General features: G+C 60.3%; 2 protein-coding genes across 19 annotated transcripts in view; one reads left to right on the top strand and one right to left on the bottom strand.

Annotated features, from left to right (window-relative positions):
- Positions 1–3,011, top strand: part of CAMSAP1 (calmodulin regulated spectrin associated protein 1) — a 57,673-nt gene extending 54,662 nt beyond the window's left edge. For all 6 annotated transcript variants that reach the window (XM_074331375.2, XM_074331374.2, XM_074331373.2 and 3 more), the window contains one exon: positions 1,175–3,011. In XM_074331375.2, the coding sequence (XP_074187476.2) occupies positions 1,175–1,477 (303 nt within the window). In that variant the 3' untranslated portion in view covers positions 1,478–3,011. The remainder of the gene's footprint in view (positions 1–1,174) is intronic.
- Positions 3,012–7,700: 4,689 nt separating this feature from the next.
- KCNT1 (potassium sodium-activated channel subfamily T member 1) overlaps positions 7,701–21,077 on the bottom strand; it is a 63,891-nt gene continuing 50,514 nt past the window's right edge. For 8 of the 13 annotated variants that reach the window (XM_074331379.2, XM_088793357.1, XM_088793353.1 and 5 more), the window contains 12 exons: positions 20,663–20,835; positions 20,173–20,244; positions 19,869–20,003; positions 19,421–19,532; positions 15,375–15,476; positions 14,843–14,926; positions 14,626–14,754; positions 14,331–14,351; positions 13,248–13,569; positions 11,756–11,818; positions 8,874–8,958; positions 7,701–8,720 (listed from right to left, as the gene is read on the bottom strand). In XM_074331379.2, the coding sequence (XP_074187480.2) occupies positions 8,600–8,720; positions 8,874–8,958; positions 11,756–11,818; positions 13,248–13,569; positions 14,331–14,351; positions 14,626–14,754; positions 14,843–14,926; positions 15,375–15,476; positions 19,421–19,532; positions 19,869–20,003; positions 20,173–20,244; positions 20,663–20,835 (1,419 nt within the window). In that variant the 3' untranslated portion in view covers positions 7,701–8,599. The remainder of the gene's footprint in view (positions 8,721–8,873; positions 8,959–11,755; positions 11,819–13,247; positions 13,570–14,330; positions 14,352–14,625; positions 14,755–14,842; positions 14,927–15,374; positions 15,477–19,420; positions 19,533–19,868; positions 20,004–20,172; positions 20,245–20,662; positions 20,836–21,077) is intronic. The other 5 variants (XM_074331380.2, XM_088793355.1, XM_088793354.1 and 2 more) reach the window with 3 other exon arrangements.

The raw sequence follows: 21,077 nt of genomic DNA, 5'->3' as shown, positions 1-21,077 counted from the left end.
GGTCCTTACTGCTTCCTCATCCCGTCTGGTACGAGACCACTTGTCTCATAGCCTCTGGGAAGCTCCCTGAACGCTAAGAGGGCCGTGAAGAGGCAGGTGGCATCTCAGCTTTGATCCTGGAGACCCCTGAGCAGGTCTCAGGACCCCCTGGACCATATTTTGAGAACTGCTGGGGTAGAGAGTTAAACTAGATATTGTCAAGCATGATGTGGGCGTATTTTTAAAAGTTACCACCACAAAAAATTCAGAGTTCAGAGGTGAGATGCAGACACTACCCATAGGCGTGCTGGCTTCAGGTTCCTTTTGGGGGCACACCATTCACTCCTGTGCCCTAAAGTCCCACTTTTGGGGTGTACGACTCTGGGGCTGAGTCTGTTTGCAGTCGGCACAGCCATCACCACTGTCAAATTCCAGCACATTCCATCTCCCAAAACCGATTACCACGCCCCACACTCCTGCCCCAGCCCCAGGTCCAGGAATCCGCTGCCCGTCTCCGGACCAGCCTCCTCTGGACACGTCACATGAAGGGGTCTGTTCTGTGCATCATGTTTTCGAGTCTCATCCATGTAGCACGTGCCGGTGTTTGTTCCTTTTTATGGTTGAATAAGAGCGCACTGTGTGGGTGGAGCACGTTTCCTTTAGCCACTCGTCCGCTGATACACGTTGGGGTCGTTGCCATTTTTTGGCCACTGTGAACAGGGCTGCTGTGGACATTCCTGGTGGCTCACTCTCGGCATCGCCGAGTCCATGGTAACTAAAGTGTAACATTATCAGCAGCTGTGCCATCTCCCACTCCCCGCGGTGCCAGGCCTTCAGTCTCTCCACAGCCTTGCCAGCGTCACTGTCTGTCTGTCTGTCTGATTGTCGCCCTCCTCACTGGTTGGATGTGCATTTCCCTGATGGCCAGTGCTGGTGGCACCTCCTCACGCGGCTTTCCACCTAATGTGAGAAGCCTTGTTTCCCTTGCATTCCTGCTGCTTAGGTTAAAAAACACCTCGGTGGCGTCCGGTGCTCCTCTGAGTGGATAATCTTAGTGTCAGGAAGGAAGGGAGCTGTTGCTGGCTATCAGTGAGCTTCTGGGGCTCACTGGCCATCGAACTGTGGAGCGCCGCAGGTGGGGGCCGTGGGAGCCTCTCTGAAGCCCTCCTGTCTCTTCTTTACTCCCTCGATGCAGGAGCTGGAGAAGTGTGACGCCAACCACTACATCATCCTGTTCCGTGATGCCGGCTGCCAGTTCAGGGCGCTTTACTGCTACTATCCCGACACGGAGGAAATCTACAAACTAACTGGCACGGGGCCCAAGAGCATCACCAAGAAAATGATCGACAAACTGTACAAATACAGCTCGGACCGAAAACAGTTCAACCTGATCCCAGCCAAAACCATGTCTGTCAGTGTGGACGCGCTCACGATTCACAGCCACCTCTGGCAGCCCAAGCGGCCCGCGGTGCCAAAGAAGACGCAGACCCGGAAGTGAGGCGCGTGGGCCCGCGGCGTGCACTCCCAGGCCTCGCAGACAGGCTTCTCCCGGCAGAAGAGACCCCCAGCTCCCAGCGCGCGGGGATGCCGGGGACAGCGAGGATGGAGGGCCGGGAACCGTGCGCGGTGCGGCCACAGGGCTCCCGGACCGGGGGTGTGTGGAGCCGGATTCCTTTTACTTGAAGTTCTTCAGCAAAATTGGAAGTGACGTACTTTGCTTTCTGGTCTCGCCCCACCCCCTTTGCACATGACCCGGGCCCTCACCTTGGCGGCTGTGGCCTCGTGAGGTTATAGGACTGAGACGGGCTCTTGGGTCAGGGTGTCTGAATGTCTTCAGGAAAGGAATTCATATTGAGGAAACTTTTCCATTTGGGAAATTGTATATTTATTGATTGATTGTGTCTACTGCCAACGTTTATATCCCGCTCTGAGGTTTCTGAAAACAGTTCGTGTTCTTTGCTGCTCAGAAAAAGTTTACTGAAAACACCAGTCCCCTAGAAGCACTGAAATCTGCACAGTTGTCTGCTAGAATAACGTGTACAGCACGGCGATGGCTCTTGCGGGCACGCTCGTGAGGACGGCAAATGGTACCCTCAGCTGGTGTTTGCTAACTGAAGATAGGCAAGGTAGCACGTTGCAGCCCTCGCTCGTTAGTCGGGGTAGTACTCTAATGATTTGTTCACTTTAATAAAGACAGATTTTGGTGAAGTAGAATATTTTTCACTCTGAGCATGTTTCTCTTAAAGGTGATGCACGTGAGCTGACAGTTCTTCTAGCATTTTTATTGTCGCGATTCCTGCTTCCGGCACAGCACGGCCTGGAGGAGTGCGGTCCTTGGTCCACACTGGGCACTTTGTTTTGCTGCTGACTTAAACTGACATTTGCCGTTTTCTCGGAGCTCCGAGTAAGTGGGATGGCCTCAGGCTCCCCCCTAGGCCTAGCAGTCTGCACACTTCTCCAGAGCAGCCGTTGGGGGGGTAGGGTGGTCAGGCGGTCCATTGCAGCCACCTGGGCGCGTGGCCTGACCCTCCCCCAGCCTTCACGTGGCGCTGCAGCTCTGCTGACACCTGCTTGACAGCCAGCAGCTCCTACTGCCGGAAGATTCTGGAGTCACTCGTATTAGTTTTGCACATATTTTCTTGGGAGTGTTACTTGAATCTATCTCGAACTGCAGTAAACACAAAAGCTCGGTAGAGAGGAAGTCAGACAACAACTATCCCATAATTTTAGATAGATGAGGAGGGCGGAAACATGGTACGAAACATAGAAACACTAGACTGAATCGTAGGTCTTGTCCTGTCCTCCGAGCAGAAAGTTTGTTGCAATTGTGTATATACACGTGTCAACCGGGGCTTTGCCCTGTACGCGTGATGGAAGGTGGTGTGGTTCTAACGTCCCAGTGAGCTCTCCTTACCATGCTGTTCACGTGTGCTTTATTTCTCACTGTATGTTTGATATTATATGGTATTTATTTTAAGAAAACACTCCACTGTAATAAAGTAATTAACTAATTGCTTTTTGCTAAGCACGTGTGCGAGGTTGTCATGGCTCAGTTTGTTGCTCAGCGTGCCCAGCTTCTTGCTCTAGAGGAGTTGCACATTGTTTTTAGTTAATTTACTAGGAAATCACCTTCTTCTGCCTTCTGGAGCAGTGAGGCTTTCCAGCCTCTTCCTGTAGGAAGCCAAAATGGGTGACAGCTTCCCTGTCACAACAGTCCTGCTGAAGTGAGTGCAGCCCGGTGGTTTCTAAAGAGGATTCAGGGGTACCTCTGGCACAGTGCCGGCAAATGGCATTCCTGCCAGACTCATGGAGTTGTCAACATACGGAGCATCCTGAAATTGCTCGTTAACACGTGACAGTTTCCCTGGTACGCCAGCCAGCAAACAGTGACACAGCAGCTGCCACTTCGAGCAGCTGTCCCAAGTCTCTAGGCCGGTGCTGCTGGACTGGCTGCCAGACGCCTCCCGGTCCTTTGTGCGTCGATCGGCACAGTGACCTTTTCCATTTCATATGAAAAGTTTCGGACAAGGCTTCCCTTTGGGGAGGAGAGTTCAGTCCTTTCTGGCTTGGATGTGGTCCCGCCTTGTTATTGTTTGTAGACCTGAGCTGTGAAGCACCTGAAATCTTTGTGTCATGTTGTAAGTGTCTCAGGAGGGCGCAGTCGTGTGTCCTTGACTGCCTCTCCGAATTACTGAAGACAGGCTGCCCTTGTCTAGCCATACATAGAATTTCACTTTGTGAAGAAAGTGCTTGTGTGGTGAAGGTTCTGTGAGTCCTTGCTGCTCACAGGATTCTGGGAGCCCCAGGGGGTTGGTATCTAAGGTAAGTGAAACTTAAGAGTGCTCGAGTCCTGTTGTTTCACAAATATATGTGCAGGTGCATTTATCTCATCCCCACACGCACGTGTGCAGGAGCGTGCACACACAGGGATGTGTCTGTACACACATGCCGAAGTGACTGCCCTCGCCGTGGCCCCGACCCAAGGTTGTCAGCGTGTTCCTACAGAGCAGTCTCTCATCAGGTCTTGGGACCGAAGCTTTACTCTTCTCCCAGGCAAAACTTAAAAGCAGAATAATTGTCAAGCTACTTCAAGATTAGATTTTTATTGCTTGAAACTGTAGTTATTTGCAGCGCGGGGTGGGAGAGGGTGGGAGAGGGGAGTACCTGAAGTAAGATTTGCTGGTAAAATTAACTTGGATAACCTTTTATAATTGATGCTGATTATTCTGTGAGGCAGCGTTTGACTTTTCAGAAGTGGTTCCTTCAGGTGCATTTCCAGCCGTTTCTCTCAGTTGTGTGGTGGGAGGACCGGCTGTATCAGCATCACCTGGGAAGCAGGTACCCAGGGTTCCATCTCTCAGGCCAGGCTTTTTCTTTTAATTTTAATTGAAGAGTATTGGGGAACAGTGTGTTTTTCCAGGACCCATCAGCTCCATGTCAAGTCGTGTCAATCTAGTTGTGGAGGGCGCAGCTCACAGGCCCATGTGGGAATCGAACCGGCGACCTTGGTGTTATGAGCACCGTGCTCTAACCATTGAGCAAACTGGCCACACACTGGTGGCTCAGCTAGGCCAGGCTTTTTCTTAGAGGAGCCCAGAGAGGGCCTCCTGTGGTCCGAGCCCTACAGGGGCTGCGTCCTGAACAGCGCCCTGGGGGCTCCCTAAAGGGGCTGTCGGCTCCTCTCACGGTCCCCACTCGCAGTCATTGATGACATTTGAAGGCCCAGGTGTGACATTGTGTGAGATCTCAGGGTGGAACTTGCCTTAGTGGAAACCTCAGGCTCTTTGGCCTTCCTTCTCTCCCTGTCTGTCCTCAGTAAAACCAGGTTTCCCATACAAATGGCGTCTAGGCAGCAGTAGTATGAAGGTCAGAAGCCAACAAACTGGGCCCTGGCGTCACTTCTGTGGGCCTGTTTTTCATGCTGTGATTGGCGTCTGTCGTTGAAGGCTAAGGTGCCTTCACTCTGGAGGCAGCCTACCTTTCAGGGGTTCCTTGCACGATGTCCCCAGTCCATGCGTACAGCCAGCCTTTATGGGGACGTTGGCTGGGACCTGAGCATGACGCCCGTGTTGGGGTTGCATCGAAGCACGCAACCCCGCTTGTCCTGTGGTGGCAGCAGCATCACATCCTAAATGAGGGCCCCTCCCTGACGGATGGTCTTAGAGTTCCTGCTGCCTCTGCGTCCTCGGCGGGGAGCCGAATGCAGGCCCCGGGTACTGACCAGGGAAAGAAACCGTCCTGGCTGAGCAGGTGGGGGGTCTGGGGCCTAGTCCCCAGGGGAGACAGGGCTGCAGGGAGAGCAAGGCACCCCCAAGCCTGGTCCATGCCTCCCTGATCCTACAGTGACATGCTGGGGGCCAGGGGGCCCCCCACTGCAGTAGGACCGCAGAGTGTGGGGCCAGCCTGCGTGGCTCACGAGGCTGTGTAAGCCACCCCCTCCAGGCCAGTGCCCCTGCAGGGCGCCATGGGCACGGATGGCCAGGCCCAGGGCCACCTGTCCAGCCCTGATGGTGTGCTTCCCGGCTCAGCGCTCTGCGACCAGGGCATGGCGGAGACACCAGCAACACTGTGCTCATGCAGAGAAATGCTGCCGGGCTCGGCCCCGCCAGTGGGCAGTATCAAGCTAGAGGCCCCACGCGGGGGTTTCCTGAGTCTCCCAAGCTCCTGTTGACCTCACCGGGGACGAAGGCTCTGGCCAGCTGGCTGCCCATGGTCCTGGGATGCCAGCTGCTACCCCAGCCCTCGGAGGCCCCAGGCAGATGGCTGAGGTCCTGGACTTGGAGCCACTCATGCCAGCTGCCCTGGACCTCGGACCTTGGTGTGCTATCCAACCTGCAGGACCATGGGACCCCACCCCTGGCCCGCAGGCACCGTTAGCTTGTCTGTTTCAAAAGGAAACTCCCGGCTTCTAAGACAGAGCCAGCCACCCATCACAGCATGTGCAGCTTACGAGGCTCCTGATGCGAGCTTGAGCCCCAAAAGGAAAAGGCACCTTGAGGCCATCGGGTGTGCACCAGCATAAAGATGAGGTCCAAGAATGGGGGGGTGCCTGCCTCAGTGGTTCTGTGGAGACCAATTGAAAGCCTTGCTGTGGACTCACATGCCAGCTGGGGTTAGAATCCTGCAGCCCAATCGCATCGACGTGTGGGGTGGGGTATGACGGGCCGATGTTCCGCCCACCGCGGCTGGAGCCTCGGTCTTCCATCCGCTCTGTGGGGCTGTCTTTTGACCAGTGTACTTAGCGCTGGGTGTGACCACTCAGCGTGAGCACTTGGTGTAAGCACTTAGCATAAGTGCTTAGTGTGAGCACTTGGCAGGGACACGCGGTTTGGGCACAGGCATAGGCGGTGGCTTGGCCTCTACCCTGCTAACTGTTGCTCTCGCTGCCGTATCCTGTCTTCCTAGCTTCCTCTTTCCTGCCTTCTCTGGTTTTAATCAGCGTTTTGTATAATTCCACATCCTTTCCTCTCCCAGCATCTCTCTCAATTGTACTTTGAGATTTCGGTCGGTGGCCCTCAAGTTTGCGGTACACATTCAGAGCCGGGTTTGTCGCCACCGCGTCATGGGGCATGTGGCCACCGTATCACCAAGTCCCCACCCCTGGCCCATGGGCTTCTCTGGCATTCATGTAACTCTTGCATAAGCGACAATCACCCAGTGCGGTGTTCTGTTATTTTGAGCAAACAGTTTTCTGTTAGACTAGGAATGAAGAAAATAAAAAGGTTCTCGCTAATTTTGTTTGAAAACTAGTATCACAGAACATTGGGCAACACCTTCTCTTGGCCACTCAGGGTGGTGGCAAGTCCTTCAGCCTTTGCAGGGACCCTCGTCTTCCCTCAGCCTGTGGTGAGGGAGCCGTCCCGGGCTGGAGGGGAACCACGCCCCACCCCCCGTCCTGTCTCCTGAACTTGTCAGGTGGCTTCCCAGCACACCATCCTCCCGTTCAGGCTTCGAGGTGCTGCAGCCCCTCCCTGTAGAGCCCCTGGTCGATGAGGCTGGCAAAGTCCCCTCTCTCTTCCGTCCCTGCAGGTACCCCCTTCCCTCAGGGAGCTGGGGCATGGGTGCCAGGAAGTGGCAGGAGCCCTGCTGGTGATGTCGCCAGAGGGGACACTCGCTGGTGGGACTCGGGAGCCACTGACCTTGCAGGGACGGGCCCTGGTCCTCCTTGGTGGCCCATCACTCCATCAGGGGCCCTGGGCTTTCCCCACCCTGCTCAGCAGCTCCTTCCTGCCCACCCAAGGGCCCCTGGTCACACCCCTCCCTCAGGGCTGGTGCCCTACCACCTGGTGCTGCCTGGTCCTCGCCCTTCCAGCCTCTTGGGTCCTTTGAGGAAAAACTCAGGCACCCGCTGCTGGCCAGGCATATGTCCCCTGCCCCCTAAGGGCCCCCACAGCCAAGTGCACGGCTGTGGGCAGATCCTGGGCTCTGTGTGGTCACCCCAGGGGCTCGCCCAGGCTCTGGAGCTGGGCAGGTGGCCCCCAGTCTCCCCCAGCCAGGCTTCCCAGCTGCCAGGACCCAGATGCCACCCCCTTCCCACCAAGTAGGCCTTGCCTCCTGCTCCGGGTGGGCCCAGGCCAATGTAATTTCCTGGGTGCAGGGGCTTCCCTGCAAGGTCTGGAGGTGGTCACTGCACATGCTTCTAACTCTTGAAACCGGGCAGCTGGGAGGGGAGACCAAGGCCCGGGGCATGAAGCCACCCAGGAGATGCCTTACAACCATCCTCATGCTTGCGGAAAGCATCCATTTAATAGAAGGTTCCAGCATGGCCCAAGCACAACCTGTCACAAACAGTTATGGAGGAACCAGGGTGGCACTCCGTGGATGACCGCCACCCAGTCCCTCCCTCTCTGAGGAGAAAAGCTGATTCCAACGTGGCCAGCAGGTCCAGCGGCTGAATTGTGCTTCAAAACGGAGGTTCAAAGGGCGTGGAACAGGCTGGGAAAGCACTGCCCACCACCCGGGGCCTGCGAACGCAGTGGCTGGGGAAGTTCAGTTAAAAATAGAGGAGGATGGCTTCTTACTCGCTTCCCCCAGTCAGTGGCTGCGGGAACCCCAGTGTCTTGGCAGGCCCAGCTCCCCTCTCACGTGCCCAGGCTGCCAACATGCTGTCCAGTGCCCGCCCAGCTTCGGGCTCCTGGCTAAGCCGCAAGGCCTCTGTTGCTCTGATTTTCTTCTGGGAGGGGCTCCCCTGGTTCTCCCACCAGCAGGGCAGTGCCTTGGCTTGACTGTCGTGCGCCCAGGACCAGCTGGGGCCCGCAGAGTGGAGAACACGAGCACATGCCAAATCCCCGTGAATAAACGTGGGTGCGTGGCCCTGAAAACGCAGCTGTGCCCGCCCAGGGGCAGTGTCCAGCCCCCACCCCGTAGCTGCTCCTCAGCAGGCCCGGGCACGAGCTGCAGTACATTTGTGCAGACTTGTGTTGATCTGTAAAAACAGGTTAAAAAAGGCTTCCCCGCCTGCGGTCTCGCCCCCACCCCGCGTGGGTTCTCCTCTCTCGGTCCCCTCAAGTCTTGGGAACGGCTTCAGGCCAGGTAGGCCAGGCCAGCGTCGCAGACCAGGTCCCTGCACACCCACGCGTCACGCTGCGTGCAGACTCGCAGGGATCCATGCAGGGCTGGCTCAGAGCTGCGTCTCGTCACGGGTCTCAGGGTTGCAGGAGGCCAGCTTGTTGCTGCAGCTGCTCTTGCGACTCTGGGAGCTGCTGGCCACGTGGGCCAGGGGGTCACAGCGGATGAGGTACCTGCAGTGGGCAGGAAGAGCCTGGTGCTGACGCCGCCCTCCGCTCAGGGCAGCCAGCACGAGGTCAGGGCTGGACGCCCGGCGTGGGGGTGCAGTGTCGACAACAGTAGTGACCAGAGCGAGTGTCTGCACTGCTTGGGGACACAGTACTTACACGATGTCATTGGGCTCCAGCCTCGTGTCGGGTGGGGGGTTGATGAGGACGTAGGAGAGCGTGTTCTGGTGGTCGTTCATCTCGTCTGCAAAGGAGACAGGGCCCGACCAGCCATTACCACTCAGGCCCACCCACCCCGCTCTGCCCAGCGCAGGAGCCGGGTGCTCCAGCTGCACAATCTTCCAGCCTTTCTGGCCATCCTGCCCGAACCCCTTGACCTGGCAACTCAGCCAGGACTGGGCAACCATGAGGGACAGTGGGCACTGGCTCCAACCCACACCCCAAGCATCTTGCTCAGCCCGAGCAGCCAGCATCTCAGAGGCGTTGGCCCTGAACACAGGCACCGAGCACACCTGCACACACCTGCCACCTGCACACACACCTAACCCAGCCCTCAGGCTTGTCCCTCACCCCTCAGTGCCCTGCATCCCTGGCCCACGATTATCAGGAATGAGAACGGGTTCTGGTGAAATATCCGTGACCTCCCAGGTGTCTCCCTGGCCAAATCCAGGGTCAGGGTTGGCCACTCCTGGGAAGTGGCCCCGAGTACACTGGCAGGGAAACGATGGCTCGTGGCCTCAGTTTACCCATCTGTGATGTATAAAGGCGCCTCATAACGCTTGAGGGGTCCAGACCTGGGTGACCTCTGCCCCCAGCTACCCCCAGTTCCTCTCTGTGCAGCGCCCCCTCCTGGCAGGAGTGTACACGCCTGGGCTACTGACAAAGGGACAGAATTCTCTGCAAAGCTGGGAAGCTGGGGCATTGAGCTGAATCTGATCCCCACAGCGATCAGGACCCCCCAGGGCAGGTCACGCACGTGCTTCCATGCGAGGAGGGGCCCCTCCCAGCCCGGAGTGGCCAGCGTGCATTTCCAGGGTGGAGAACCGGGTGCCTGGAGCGTGCAGCAGGGGTGATGCAGGCAGGAGAGGGAAGCAGCACTTGGGGCCCCCGCCCCATGGACCATAGCCATCAGCAGGTCGGCCATGTGGCTTGCGGACTCAGTCAAGACAATGAAACCGATAGGACGGGGCCCCCAGTTAGTTTCTCTCCCGCAGGCACGGGGCACCCATCTGTGTGTGGGGCATTGGTGCCCGGGTGAGAGCCAGCAGCCTGTCTTCACTCGCTGGGACTTCCCGCTCGGCCTGGCCCCACCCCCTGGAGTGGATGGACCACAGACCTAAAGAAACAGGCAGAGCTCGTGGCTGGGCCAAGCTCTGTACTCTGGGCGCTGAGCTGAGAGGTGGGTGGGGAACGTGGGGCCCCGGCCGCACTCCCGGGTGGGTGTGGTCAGTCATCAGACACTGACCATGATTTTCCCAGGACAGCCAGCTTCATCATGACCCACGTGCTCAAATGGGGCCTGGGTTGGGGGTGGGGGCTGGCGATGGCTCTCCTGGCAAATGTCCAAGGGCCGTTCCCCCTCACCCTTGCCTGTGCCTACACTCCGCCCCCCACCGTGTGCTCTAGGCCTCTAGGGGGCCCCCTTCCTAGCCCTGCAGACCACTTGGCCCCACGGTTCTGGGCGTCCACACTCTCCTCTCGCACCTCCCCAGTTTCCTCCTCTATGAACTGGGAGCCACGGTAGTGCCTCCCTCGAGGGTGGATGTGAGGAAGGTGTTGGGAGTGGGGGTGCAGCTGAGAGCCCTGGGGGGGGGGGGCTCGTAACCACTCCCTGCCCAGGATGGACCACCCTGCAGCCCTGGCTAACAGGGCCACCTCTTCCACGGTCACGCCTCTTTGGTTTTGTGTCCTGGCCCTTGACGTCAGCACGTGGTGGGGCGCTCAGCCACCACCACCCAATGAGTCCTGGTGACTGTGGGGGAGGCCACCCCCACTGGGCACCTCAGCACGAAGCAAGATGCAGCCAGGCTCAGGGAGGGGCGACACTGTCATTTGTGGAAGCCGCCAGACTGATCAGTGCTGGCTTGGCAGGCCTTCCAGGAACGCCGTTGAGGGTTTCGGGCAGGGGAAAACACAAGACCCCAGGAGATGCAGTGCCGGCCCTTCTGGCCCGGGCTGTGGACCACGGAGGTGTCCCTCCTGGGCCTGCCTGACGGCACCCTCTGAGCTAATGCCTCTCTGGGCCCAGGTTACCCCTGGGGGCAGAGGCTGCCCCAGGGGGGCCAGGCATGTGGGCTCTGACCTCAGCTACGGCTGTGAGCAGCCTCCTGGGAAGGAAGGGGTCCTGGCAGCGAGGCGTGTGGCCTGGACTCCACTCTGACCTCTGCTGGGGTCTTGGGGCAGGTCTGGGGGCCGTGGGGTGTCTTCTTGGAAGAAATGGGGAGCCCAGACCAGACATGGGGTACCAATGGGCTTTGTCTCAACTACAGAGAGAAATGCCCCTCTTGAAGCCCCAGCTGGGGTGTGGACAGCAACTGTCCACCTGGCTCAGGCGGCCCACAGAAGCTGAGGGCAGAGCAGACCCACTCCCAGGCGGGAGGACCCTGGCTTGGGACCATCCATCTGGATGCTTCCCAAGGGGGAGCTGGGAGGGTCGGGGTCCTTGGGTATCCACGGGGTTAGCTGCAGGCTGGGGTGGCCCACCTGTGAGGTCAGGGCAGACTGACGCAGGGCTTATCATCTTAGACAACAAACGGGAGAGGAAGCGCTGGGCGACCCCAGAGCTGCACAGTGACAATCTGGGGACCAGCATAAACCATGCGCCTTCCTGGTCAGTCACCAGCAGATGCTGGAGGAGGAGAGGAGTGTCAAAGTCCTTGCAATGGGGCATCTGGGAGCACCGAGACCCTGCCTGCAGGGACCCTCTCGTCTCCTGTTCTGTCTGCCTGTCTGGCCAAGGCGGGGCGGGCACCAGGCTGCCCGTCGGCGGAGGGTGGGCATGCCCCCTTAGGCGGCGGCCGAGTGCGCCGGAGCAAAATTACCTTGCAAATATCCCAGGTTTACCCGATTCATGACATCACTGGCTGTTAAATTTGCTACATCCTCTACAGAACACACAGGAAGAGGGACAGACAGAAACAGAGAGAGAGAGAGAGAGAGAGAGAGGTCAGCAAGCAGAGCGGCGGCCGGCACAGTGGGGTGGGGCGGTCAGCTGCACCGGGACCATGGGGGCCAGTGCCGGCCACCTGGGAAGCAAGTCTGCGTCTGAATGGAAACCGGTTCCTTCTCTGCCAAGCTCTGGGTTGGCCGGCGGGGGTGGCGAGGCCGAGGGGGTTGCGAGCAGGAGCCAGCTCTGGGAAGACGATGGGCCGAAATCTGAACCCCAGACACCCCACTTGGAGCCTCAGCATCAGTGTACCCCAAAAAGGGACAGCACAGGGGGAAAAGGTAAATTGCGGGGCTGGGACGTGATGGGGACAGGGCTGGGATGGCTTTCATGGGTCACCTATCCCCCAAACCCTGACTGCTGAGTCCCCGCCCGCCCCAGGTCCAGGTCTGCACAGCCAGTGGATGGCCTGGCCCGAATGACCCTTGGGCAGCTCCTAGGAGAGCCCTGAGCCTCCCTGACCCAGGAGACAGACGACAGGAAGCAGGGTGGGGAGAGCAGGTGCTGCTGGGGCAGAGCCAGGCCTGAGCGACGGGCAGAGGCCGCGAGTGGAACCCAGTGCAGGCCAGAACCTCGATGTAGCCCAGGGTACGGACATGGCCAGGCAGCAGCGGGAGCTCAGGCCCCCCTTCGGTCCCATCAACAGAGGCAGTGTCTCCAGAGTGAGGGACACGATGAGCTTCTCTTCTGAGTCAGCCAGGCCACCCAGGCCTGTTGTTGGTCAAGTTCAGAAACCTCCCCAAAACAAGCTACAGTGAGAAGGGGCTGCCTCCATCTGCTGACGAAGACAAATGTCACCCCAAAGCAGCAGAAATGGGGTGACTGTGCCACACGAATGGCAATGGGGTTCCATGGGGCCAACAGCCGAGTGTGTGGTGCCATTTGCCCAGCTCCCCGGCACATCCCCAAGCTCTGGCTGCTGGGAGGGCCAGGCTGGGGGTCCTGGGGCCCTGGGGTCTCCCTGCCACGTCCCTGATCTCTACGAGGGCACAGTGGGCAGGGCCTGCATTCCTGAGGTCCAGCAGGACTGGTCGGAGGTGGCCACTCTGTCCCCACACCCTGCGCCTTGGGCTTTCAGGGAGCCCAGCCTGGCTTGCCACACCCCACAGCCTCCTCCAGGTGCACGGCATGTGGGCTCCCCCTGCTCCAGCCCCTTTTTTACAGATGGGGAACCTGAGGCCCCAGGATGGTGGGGATAAGCTCTTCCTTATGGGCTCAGCACCCGTTGGGGAGGAGCCCATGCGCTCCCCACACCAGAGGGCTCTGACCGGCCACGTGGTGGTGCCGACAGGAGGCCCGCGGGGACCCCTGGCCATCAAGGTCACCTGCTGTGGCCGATCTGGCCCAGCCGCGCTGCTGGTTCTTACCATAGCCGGTGGTGGGCAGCCCCAGGTGTTTCATGCGGTTCTTGACCAGCTCGGAGAGCTCCTGCCGCTCGGAGCGCCGGTATAAGCTGAGCCGCTGCTGGCTGATCCACTCGGCGGCCGCCTTCCCCACCGGCTTGGGGGACTTGCGGCTCAGCTTGCGCGCCCACTGCAGGCTCTTGCGCCGAAGCACTGGGTGCTCTGCCGGGTCGCCCCCAGCTGGGTGCCGGCCGTGGGTGCTGCCGCCGCCCGCCGCCCGCGGGCCCCAGGACCCCTTTACGTCTCGCGTGTCCTCACAGTCCTCCATGCTCACCGAGATCTGGGACTGGCCAAGGCAGGAGGGGGTGAGGGCCGGAGAGGCGGGACCCAGGAGGGGGAGGGCGCTGCTGGGGACAGGAGGCGGGTGGGCCCAGGGCCCAGGGACACGGTGCTTTCCTTCTCCAGCTGGGGAGGGGGGCGCCAGGCCGGAGCCTCCCTCCTGAACCCCCGAGTGCCTGGCCTCCAGCCCTGACTGCAGGCCTGTCTCCATCTGCTGGGTGGGCAAGGATGGCTGCCTCACATCTGTGGGCCCTGTTTCTGAGGGTTCCCTCTGGGCCCTGCATGTCCTGATTTGGCCGTGGAGGGTTACCCCCTCTTGGGCCTTGGTTTCCCCATTTAGGGACAGGAGAAATCAGAGGCTGGGAGCATGATGGACTGGGAAACGCCAGGGCCTGGGCCTGGCTCAGTGGGCACGTGGGGCTCGGGGTGATGTGGGGAGCCCCATCCAGGCAGCACTTCGGGTGGGGCCACCCTTGCACAGAGGGGGATACCCGCCATGGTGGGCCACAGCACGACATGCAGATGGCACGTGTGTCTGGGGGAGCTCGGGCTTCCCACCAGGGGCCGCAATTTCCCCAGCTGTATGGGCAGGTGACGCCATGAGCCCTCTCTTAGTGGACCCGTGGCCCACACATCCCGGGACTCGCTCCCTGACGCTGGTGCTGCCCAGAGCCCAGCGCCCTGCGCCCTCCCACGATGGGCTGGTCCACGCTCAGGTAGGACTCTGCACAGCAACACCTTGACGGAAAGCTTGACAAGGCCGCTCACCTGGGCTCTGAGGTCGTGGGACTGTAAAGGAAACCAGGAGTGGCCTGGGTACCCGGGGTGCTTCTGCTTTCCCCCCAACGCTGCCTGAGGCCCTCGTGGGCATCAGTGGTTCCAGGAGGCTCAGCCTCCCCTGCCCCATCCGCTCACAGCTGCCCAAACAGACGTGCCCTATGTGGGGCACGTGGACCGGACCCCTGAAGCCAAGGCCCAGATCCCCAAAACAACCAATGGGGACGGCCGAATCGCACAGGGAAATGAGGGGCTGCCTGCACTGCTGCCCCGCCCACTCGCGAACCTCCGAGGTGGAGAAGACGTGGCACTCGGTCCTGTAGACGCCGATGGGGATCTCAGCACTGGAGGAGCACAGCTTCTGGAAGAGGCGGCCGTAGGTGCCGATCCACAGGTCGTCCTCGGTGATCTTCATCTGTAACGTGCAGGCACCCTGAGCTGAGCCAGGCCAGCGCAGCGGGCAGTGCCCAGCAGCCCGGTGCCCAGCCGGCCCTGGCACTCACAGCGCAGAGGTAGCCGGAGCCCGGCGTGGTGTCCAGCCCCAGCAGCAGCCTGGTGATGGAGATCATGTAGTCCTTCACGAAGGACTGGCCGGGAGGGAGGCCGCAGTGAGGCAGGGCGCCCACCAGGGGCACGTCCACCAGGCTCCCCGAGCCTCCAAACACGCACACGAAGCCACCTGCTTGCCAGTCCCCAAGCACAGCTCAACGAGCAGACAGCTGGGAAGCCTTCGCTGGCCTTGGCCAAGCGTGTCAGGTCAAAAGAGACCAGAAACAAACGCTGCCGAGAGCCACGTCCCTGGAGTGACTTCTGGAGGGAGGAGGGCTAGGAACACTTAGAGGGAACCCCTGCTGTGCCAGGGCAGGGACGGGACCCAGAGCCACCCAATGTTCTCTGGGCTCCCCAGGACCCAGGGAGGGCTGCTCAGCGGGAGGTACATGACTCAGAAATGGGACCGACGTCAGCAGAAGACGGAGACAATGGCCAGGGCTCCCAGCGGGCACCACGGGCCTCCCCACCTGTCCCCCGGCTGACCTGATACAGCAGCGTGTCCAACATGCTGATGCTAAAGACGCGTCCGGCGGCGAACGGCAGGCGGAACATAAAGGCCAGGTTGGAGCCGTTCTCCCGCTCCCGCTGCAGGAAAGGGAGGCTCAGATGGGCCAGTGCCCACAGCCATGACGGCGCGTACGCGTGCAGGGTGTGAGCACGAGCACAAGTGCACGTGTAAGTACGAGCGTGCACAAATGCGTGCGTGCATGCACCGGCAGACAGCCAAGCGAGTGCCCGGCTGTGTCCCCACCGGTCACATTGGGGCCCGAGCTCAGGAGTAGTGTTTCCTGGCGGGAATTCTCGCCCGTTCTTGGGAATTTTTTTTGCTTTTCCGTTCCCAAATCCTGAGAAAAGTTGGTCAGGAAATCTTGAAAATCAGCTCCTTGAACCCAGGTGGTTGGTAGTGTCGGCTGTCACATTGTGGAAATGATTCAATGTGGAGAACAGAAAACAGTGTATCTCGGGATTCGGGAATGCGAAAGAGAAAAAAATTCCTGAGACCGGGCAGGAATTCCCGCCTGGAAACCCTAACTCGGGAGTAAGGATTCGGGGCCCTGATGAGAGAGAAGTGGGGCCAGGGGACGTGTCACACAGGCCCCAGGCTTGGGTGACTGCTGGCTGTTGCTACCCCAAGTCTTAATCATCTTGGTGACGTCATCCTGGAGGTTGTGTTTCGTAAGTGAAGGACGATGGCACAACAGTGTGTGTGACAGAGCCCAGAGAACCACATGCACCGTTTGTACCCGGTGGTCCATGAGCACAGAAGTAGGGGACCCACAGCACGTGTCCTGTGGCCACTAGGACAAATCCCTGAGACATCGCAAGTTTATTCTCTCACATTCTGGAAGGCCACAGGCCAACGGGCTTCCCGGGCCTGGAGTCCAGGTGTCATGGGGCCCACACCCTCTGGTGGCCCTAGCAGACAGTCCTTTCATTCACCATTTCCAGTTTGTTTCTAGAAGGCGATCATTTTCTTGGCTCAGGGCCCTTCCTGCACCTTCCTGGCTCCCAAAGGACCCCAGTGACTGCGTGGGGCCCCACTGGGGACCCAGGGCCATCTCCCATCTCAGGGTCCTTAATGCAACCCCAACTGCAAAGTCCCTTTTGCCACACACCACATTTCGTACAGGTCTTGGCAATTAGGACGAGGATGTCTTCGGGGACATTATCACCACAGCACAAGGCACGTCCCTGACTGAGGAGCGGGCTGTGACAGCCCCAGAGGCCACGACTCCCGCTGGAACCACGTCTCGCTTTCAACTCGAAAAGAAGGTGCGAATCAGAGGCCAGGGAGCCGCTTGCTGCCATTCTGACTCTCGCTGCCTCCTGCACGGCACATCTCTCACTGCAAAGGACACGACCCTTTCCTTCCGGTCCCTCCGTACTCGGCAGGACATCTAGGGTGTCGCTGGCAGATGTGGTGGGGCGGGGAACTGACAGTGAGTGAGTCTGGGGCACGTGTCGCTGTTCCTTTCAGCAAGAATGAGATGCGTGTGACCGAGGAACATGAGAACCACGTGACCGTGTAGATTCCCCAGCCAGACACATGTGGCATTTAGAACTGGCACAGCACGTGATAAGAGTGACAGATGAACTTCCCAAAATCATTACGATGTCATGTCCTCACTCAGAATGGTACTGACAGGTGGGAAGACCCAGGCCAGGCCCAGAGGTGTAAGAGCCGTCAGAACTCCTGCCTTTTGGACAAGGCCACCTTTTCATTCTGCAGATTCCCAGGCCGGCCCTGGGGGACCCGAGACCTGCGACCAGAGCACCAGGGTACAAACGACAGCGAGATGCAGGAACACGTGTGGACGAGCCCTTCCTGCGACCCTGGGGCCCAGGAGCCTCACGCAGAGCAGGAAGCAAGATGGGACTGGACGTGACAGGCAGCCACGGTCAGAATGGAGCGTGTCAGAACAAGGAGGCCACTGAGGGGCCCTGGGTGCAGGGACGGGGAGAGCACCCCTCCCTCTCATGTCCGGCTTTTGGAGATTTTCCTGAGCACGACCTCCAGGGAGCCGCTCTACTCTGCAATCCCAATCTCTCAAAAAGCACGTTAACCTGAAAGCCGGAAATGTCCAGTGCTGCTGCCGCTTCTGCGGTGAAACCTGCCCAGGGGAACACAGCAGCCCCTGCCTGGCCCCCATCCTCCTGCAGCGTCCTCTCTGCCTGGGAAGCCGCCGTGACCTGTGTGGCCTTTGTTTTCTTCTTCATACTTGTAGAACACACGTTTATAACAAACATGCACACTTTATAACAACAAACAACCGTGCTTTAAAGAAATGTTCCGAGCTGTTCCTGTGGGAAGCTGTCACCATTCGTTCGGCCATCTGTCTAAAATGTCAGGAGCTGGGACGTGCTTAGGGTGGCAGAGACCTTCAGGGGACCCCAGGCCAAGTCTGGCCAGCACGTGAGAAGACAAGGGCTCCAGCGGCCTCCTACATGGGCCGGGTACTTGCCGGCGGTGGCCAGGTGTCAACTCCGACTATCTACCAAGAGTGGGTATTGTTCCATGGCTCTGCTGGCCCTCTCTCTCCTCAGCCCCCCAGCTCCAGGGCTTCAGTCCCATGGGGACCTCGGAAGGGCCAGGGCTGTTTCCTGAGGCCGCCTCTGTGGTCATGCATGCCGACGGCCTGCTGCCTGTCCAGGAAGGACCGGGGACTGGAGCGTGTGCGCCAAGCTGACCCACTTTCAGCCCACCTCCCAGAACAGGTGGGCGCGAGGCCTGCAAGCAGCTTGGTCTGCTTGAGGGACCCGGGGAAGGAGGACCCTGCCAGGACATCAGCCTGGAACCCGATTCCACGATGGTCACCTGTCGTACTCAGGTCCAACTGGACCTTCCACATCCTGAAACTCCTCCCCAGATCCGGAAGCAGCCCAGCATGTGGACACAGAATCCGACTTCCCACAGTTCCAACTCCCAGTGTATGGTGGCCCCGGGGGGCTGCAGGGCGGCTCTGGGTGGCAGGCAGGTGCTGTCCCTGAGCTGAGGTCAGGCGGCCGCCTCCAGGCAGGGGCTCCTCTGTCTGCTCCGCAGGCCTGTGGAATGCCTGCCCGGTTTCCGGCTACCCCTCTGGCAGCAGCGGAGCTCCAGGGTCCCCTGGGCATCCTGGTCGTGGCTGGGTGGACCCACTTCTGTGGTCCACCCCAGTGCAGGGTGGATGGATGACACTCCAGCACTTGTCTGGTGCTGATGGCCAGGCCCAGCTCTAGGGTCACCGTGTGGTGCGGGTAAGCCATGCAGGTGGCGGGCCACTCCCTGAGGAGAACTTCAGCCTGGGTTGGGGAGCGCAGGTTCGCAGGGAATGGTGGCTGCTCCTGACCACGGTGGCCGCTGGGACACTCTGGAAACTCGCTGTTCCCTGGTCTCAGCCTGGGCAACCTGAGCTCTGCCCTCACCCCACCACCCAGCCGTGAACCTTGCTGTGGATGGCGGTGCTGCCACTGGCCTGAGCAGGGGCCTGGGGAGGGGCTGGAATCAGTGAATATGCCAGGGTGACACCGCCAGGGCTGGAGCCTGTGTCCCTGGTGGCCGATCCCGCTGTCCCTGGCTGGTACCTGTGTCCTTGGTGGCCTGACCCCATGGCCCTGGTGGGTCCCCGTGCCCCTGCGCTCACAGCCCTCCCCAGCTGATGCCCTCACAGAGCCCTGCTCTGCTCTGGGACCTAAGGAAGTGCCTCCCTCTGATCCCAGTCCCTTGTCTGTACTGGCGGTGACCACATGCACCTGCTGGGCGGCTGACAGAAGGGACACATTTCAGGATTGGATGCGGGGGCTGGGCAGAAGAAAGCAGTCACGGTGTCACCTGTGTTCGTGTCATTGACACGACAGGCTCCCAGGCCAGCACCTGGTTGAGGGAGCGATGTCCGCCCCCAGCCATGGCCCCCTGGGCTGGGGCTACACAGTCGGGAGCCTCACAGGGAAGCTGAGTTCCATCTCTGAAGCCCCTGTGGGAGGAGGGCAGTGCCAGGCCTCCCGTGGGCCCCTCCCACCCCTCCAGGCTTCAGCAGGTGCAGGAGGCTCACCTTTTCCAGTTTGGACAAAGCCAGCGAGTAGCTGTCCTTGGCGCGGAACTGCATGAACCGCATGTTGGAAGGATGGGTGAGCTCCGTGGTGATGCTGAGGCTGGGGAAGAGCCTGCGGGGGCGGGGAATGGGGTGGGGCGGTCACGGGGGCGGGGCCAACGTGGGGCGGTCACAGGGGCGGGGTCAAGGTGGGGCGCCACGGGGGCGGGGCCAACTTGGGGCGGCCACGGGGGGCGGGGTCAAGGTGGTGGCGTCGCGGGGGCGGGGCCAAGGTAGGGCCGCCGTGGGGGCGGGGCCAAAGTGAAGTGGCCACAGGGGCGGGGTCAAGGTGGTGCCGGAGAGCGGGGCGGTTCAGGGCAAAGTGGTCACGGGGTGGGGTGGTAGAGCTGATGGGGGCGGTGGAGATGAGAGGTCCCCACCCTGCCCTGGGTGTGGCCGCCGCCCTCACCGAAACATGGTCTGCACGTTGACGATGGTCTTGGCGTCGGCCATGTAGTCCTCCTCTGCGCTCATGGTGCTCTCTTTGTCCACCACTACCAGGTTGTCGGCGTAGATGATGCCACACTGCAGCAGGCTGTCCAGGCTGGAGGGGCAGCCAGGTGGCCAGGGGTCCAGGAGCCCCACTGGGGTGTGCCTGCCTGCCCCCACCTGTGGCCCACCCCACTCCCTGGGGGGTAGGCCATTAACTTCTGCTAACAAGTGGGCAGATGCTGGCCTGTTCTGGGCAGTGGGGGCGGGCGGCCGGGCCTTACTTGTCCACGGAGCCCTCCATGTAATAGACCATAGGGAAGCAGCAGATGGCCTCCAGGAAGTGGTGGTCGGGCCTGTGGGGACAGCAGTTCCTGGAGGTGTCCGTCCTGCCCTGCTGCCCACCCTCTGCCCTGGGTGAGTAGGGCGGGACAGAGCAGGGGTCCCCAGGACTGCAGCATCTCAGGCCTGGGGGCCTTTAGAGGCCATTCAGGCTGTTCTTACTTTACCCCAGGGGAAACTGAGGCCCTAGGGGGTGGGACTTGCCCAGGCCAGACAGCCAAGGCTGGACCATGGGCTCTGGGCTGCTAGGCCTCTGGGGGGGGCCTCCGGGGGCTCACAGTTGTGGGGGGCAACAGGGACACGAGAAACCATGAAAAAGGACGATGGAGCACCACCCAGGGCCAGAGCACACGGGAGCCGGAGCTGGTGGGGAGCCAGGGCGGTGCTTTCGGTGGGAAAGACCCTGGGGGCCCCCGCCCGGCAGGGCCTCACCTGTTGTCGAGCAGCAGCACAATGGGGTTCAGCTCCTTGCGGGCCCTGTAGTAAGCCCGCAGCGGCACAATGAAGTTGTACAGCCCGTTCCCCGCCGTCTCGGCCGACACGATAATCAGCTTGTTCTTAAACCCGTAGGCCTTGGCGTCTTCGTAGCTGTTGTGCTTGCAGCCCTGCAGACAAGGTGCCGGGACCCACGCTGCCGCTGCGGCGAAGCCAGGCGCCCCAACCCCCACCCTTTCACAGCCTGCATGAGCCCCTCGGGAGCCTCACATACCACCCAACCCGTCTGCGCTCGCACGTGGCTGCTCCACAGGGAAGTCACATCAGGGAGGGAAGAAGGTGTCTGGAAACACATGGTCTCGACAGAGCAGCAATAAAACACGTGTGGTGTGTCTGCATGTGTGTGTACCAC

Source organism: Rhinolophus sinicus, chromosome 16, assembly GCF_057876585.1.
Source record: "Rhinolophus sinicus isolate RSI-liver-muscle chromosome 16, RSI-T2T, whole genome shotgun sequence".
Taxonomy (NCBI): Eukaryota; Metazoa; Chordata; class Mammalia; order Chiroptera; family Rhinolophidae; genus Rhinolophus; species Rhinolophus sinicus.
This window is presented reverse-complemented; position numbering and strand designations above follow the sequence as displayed.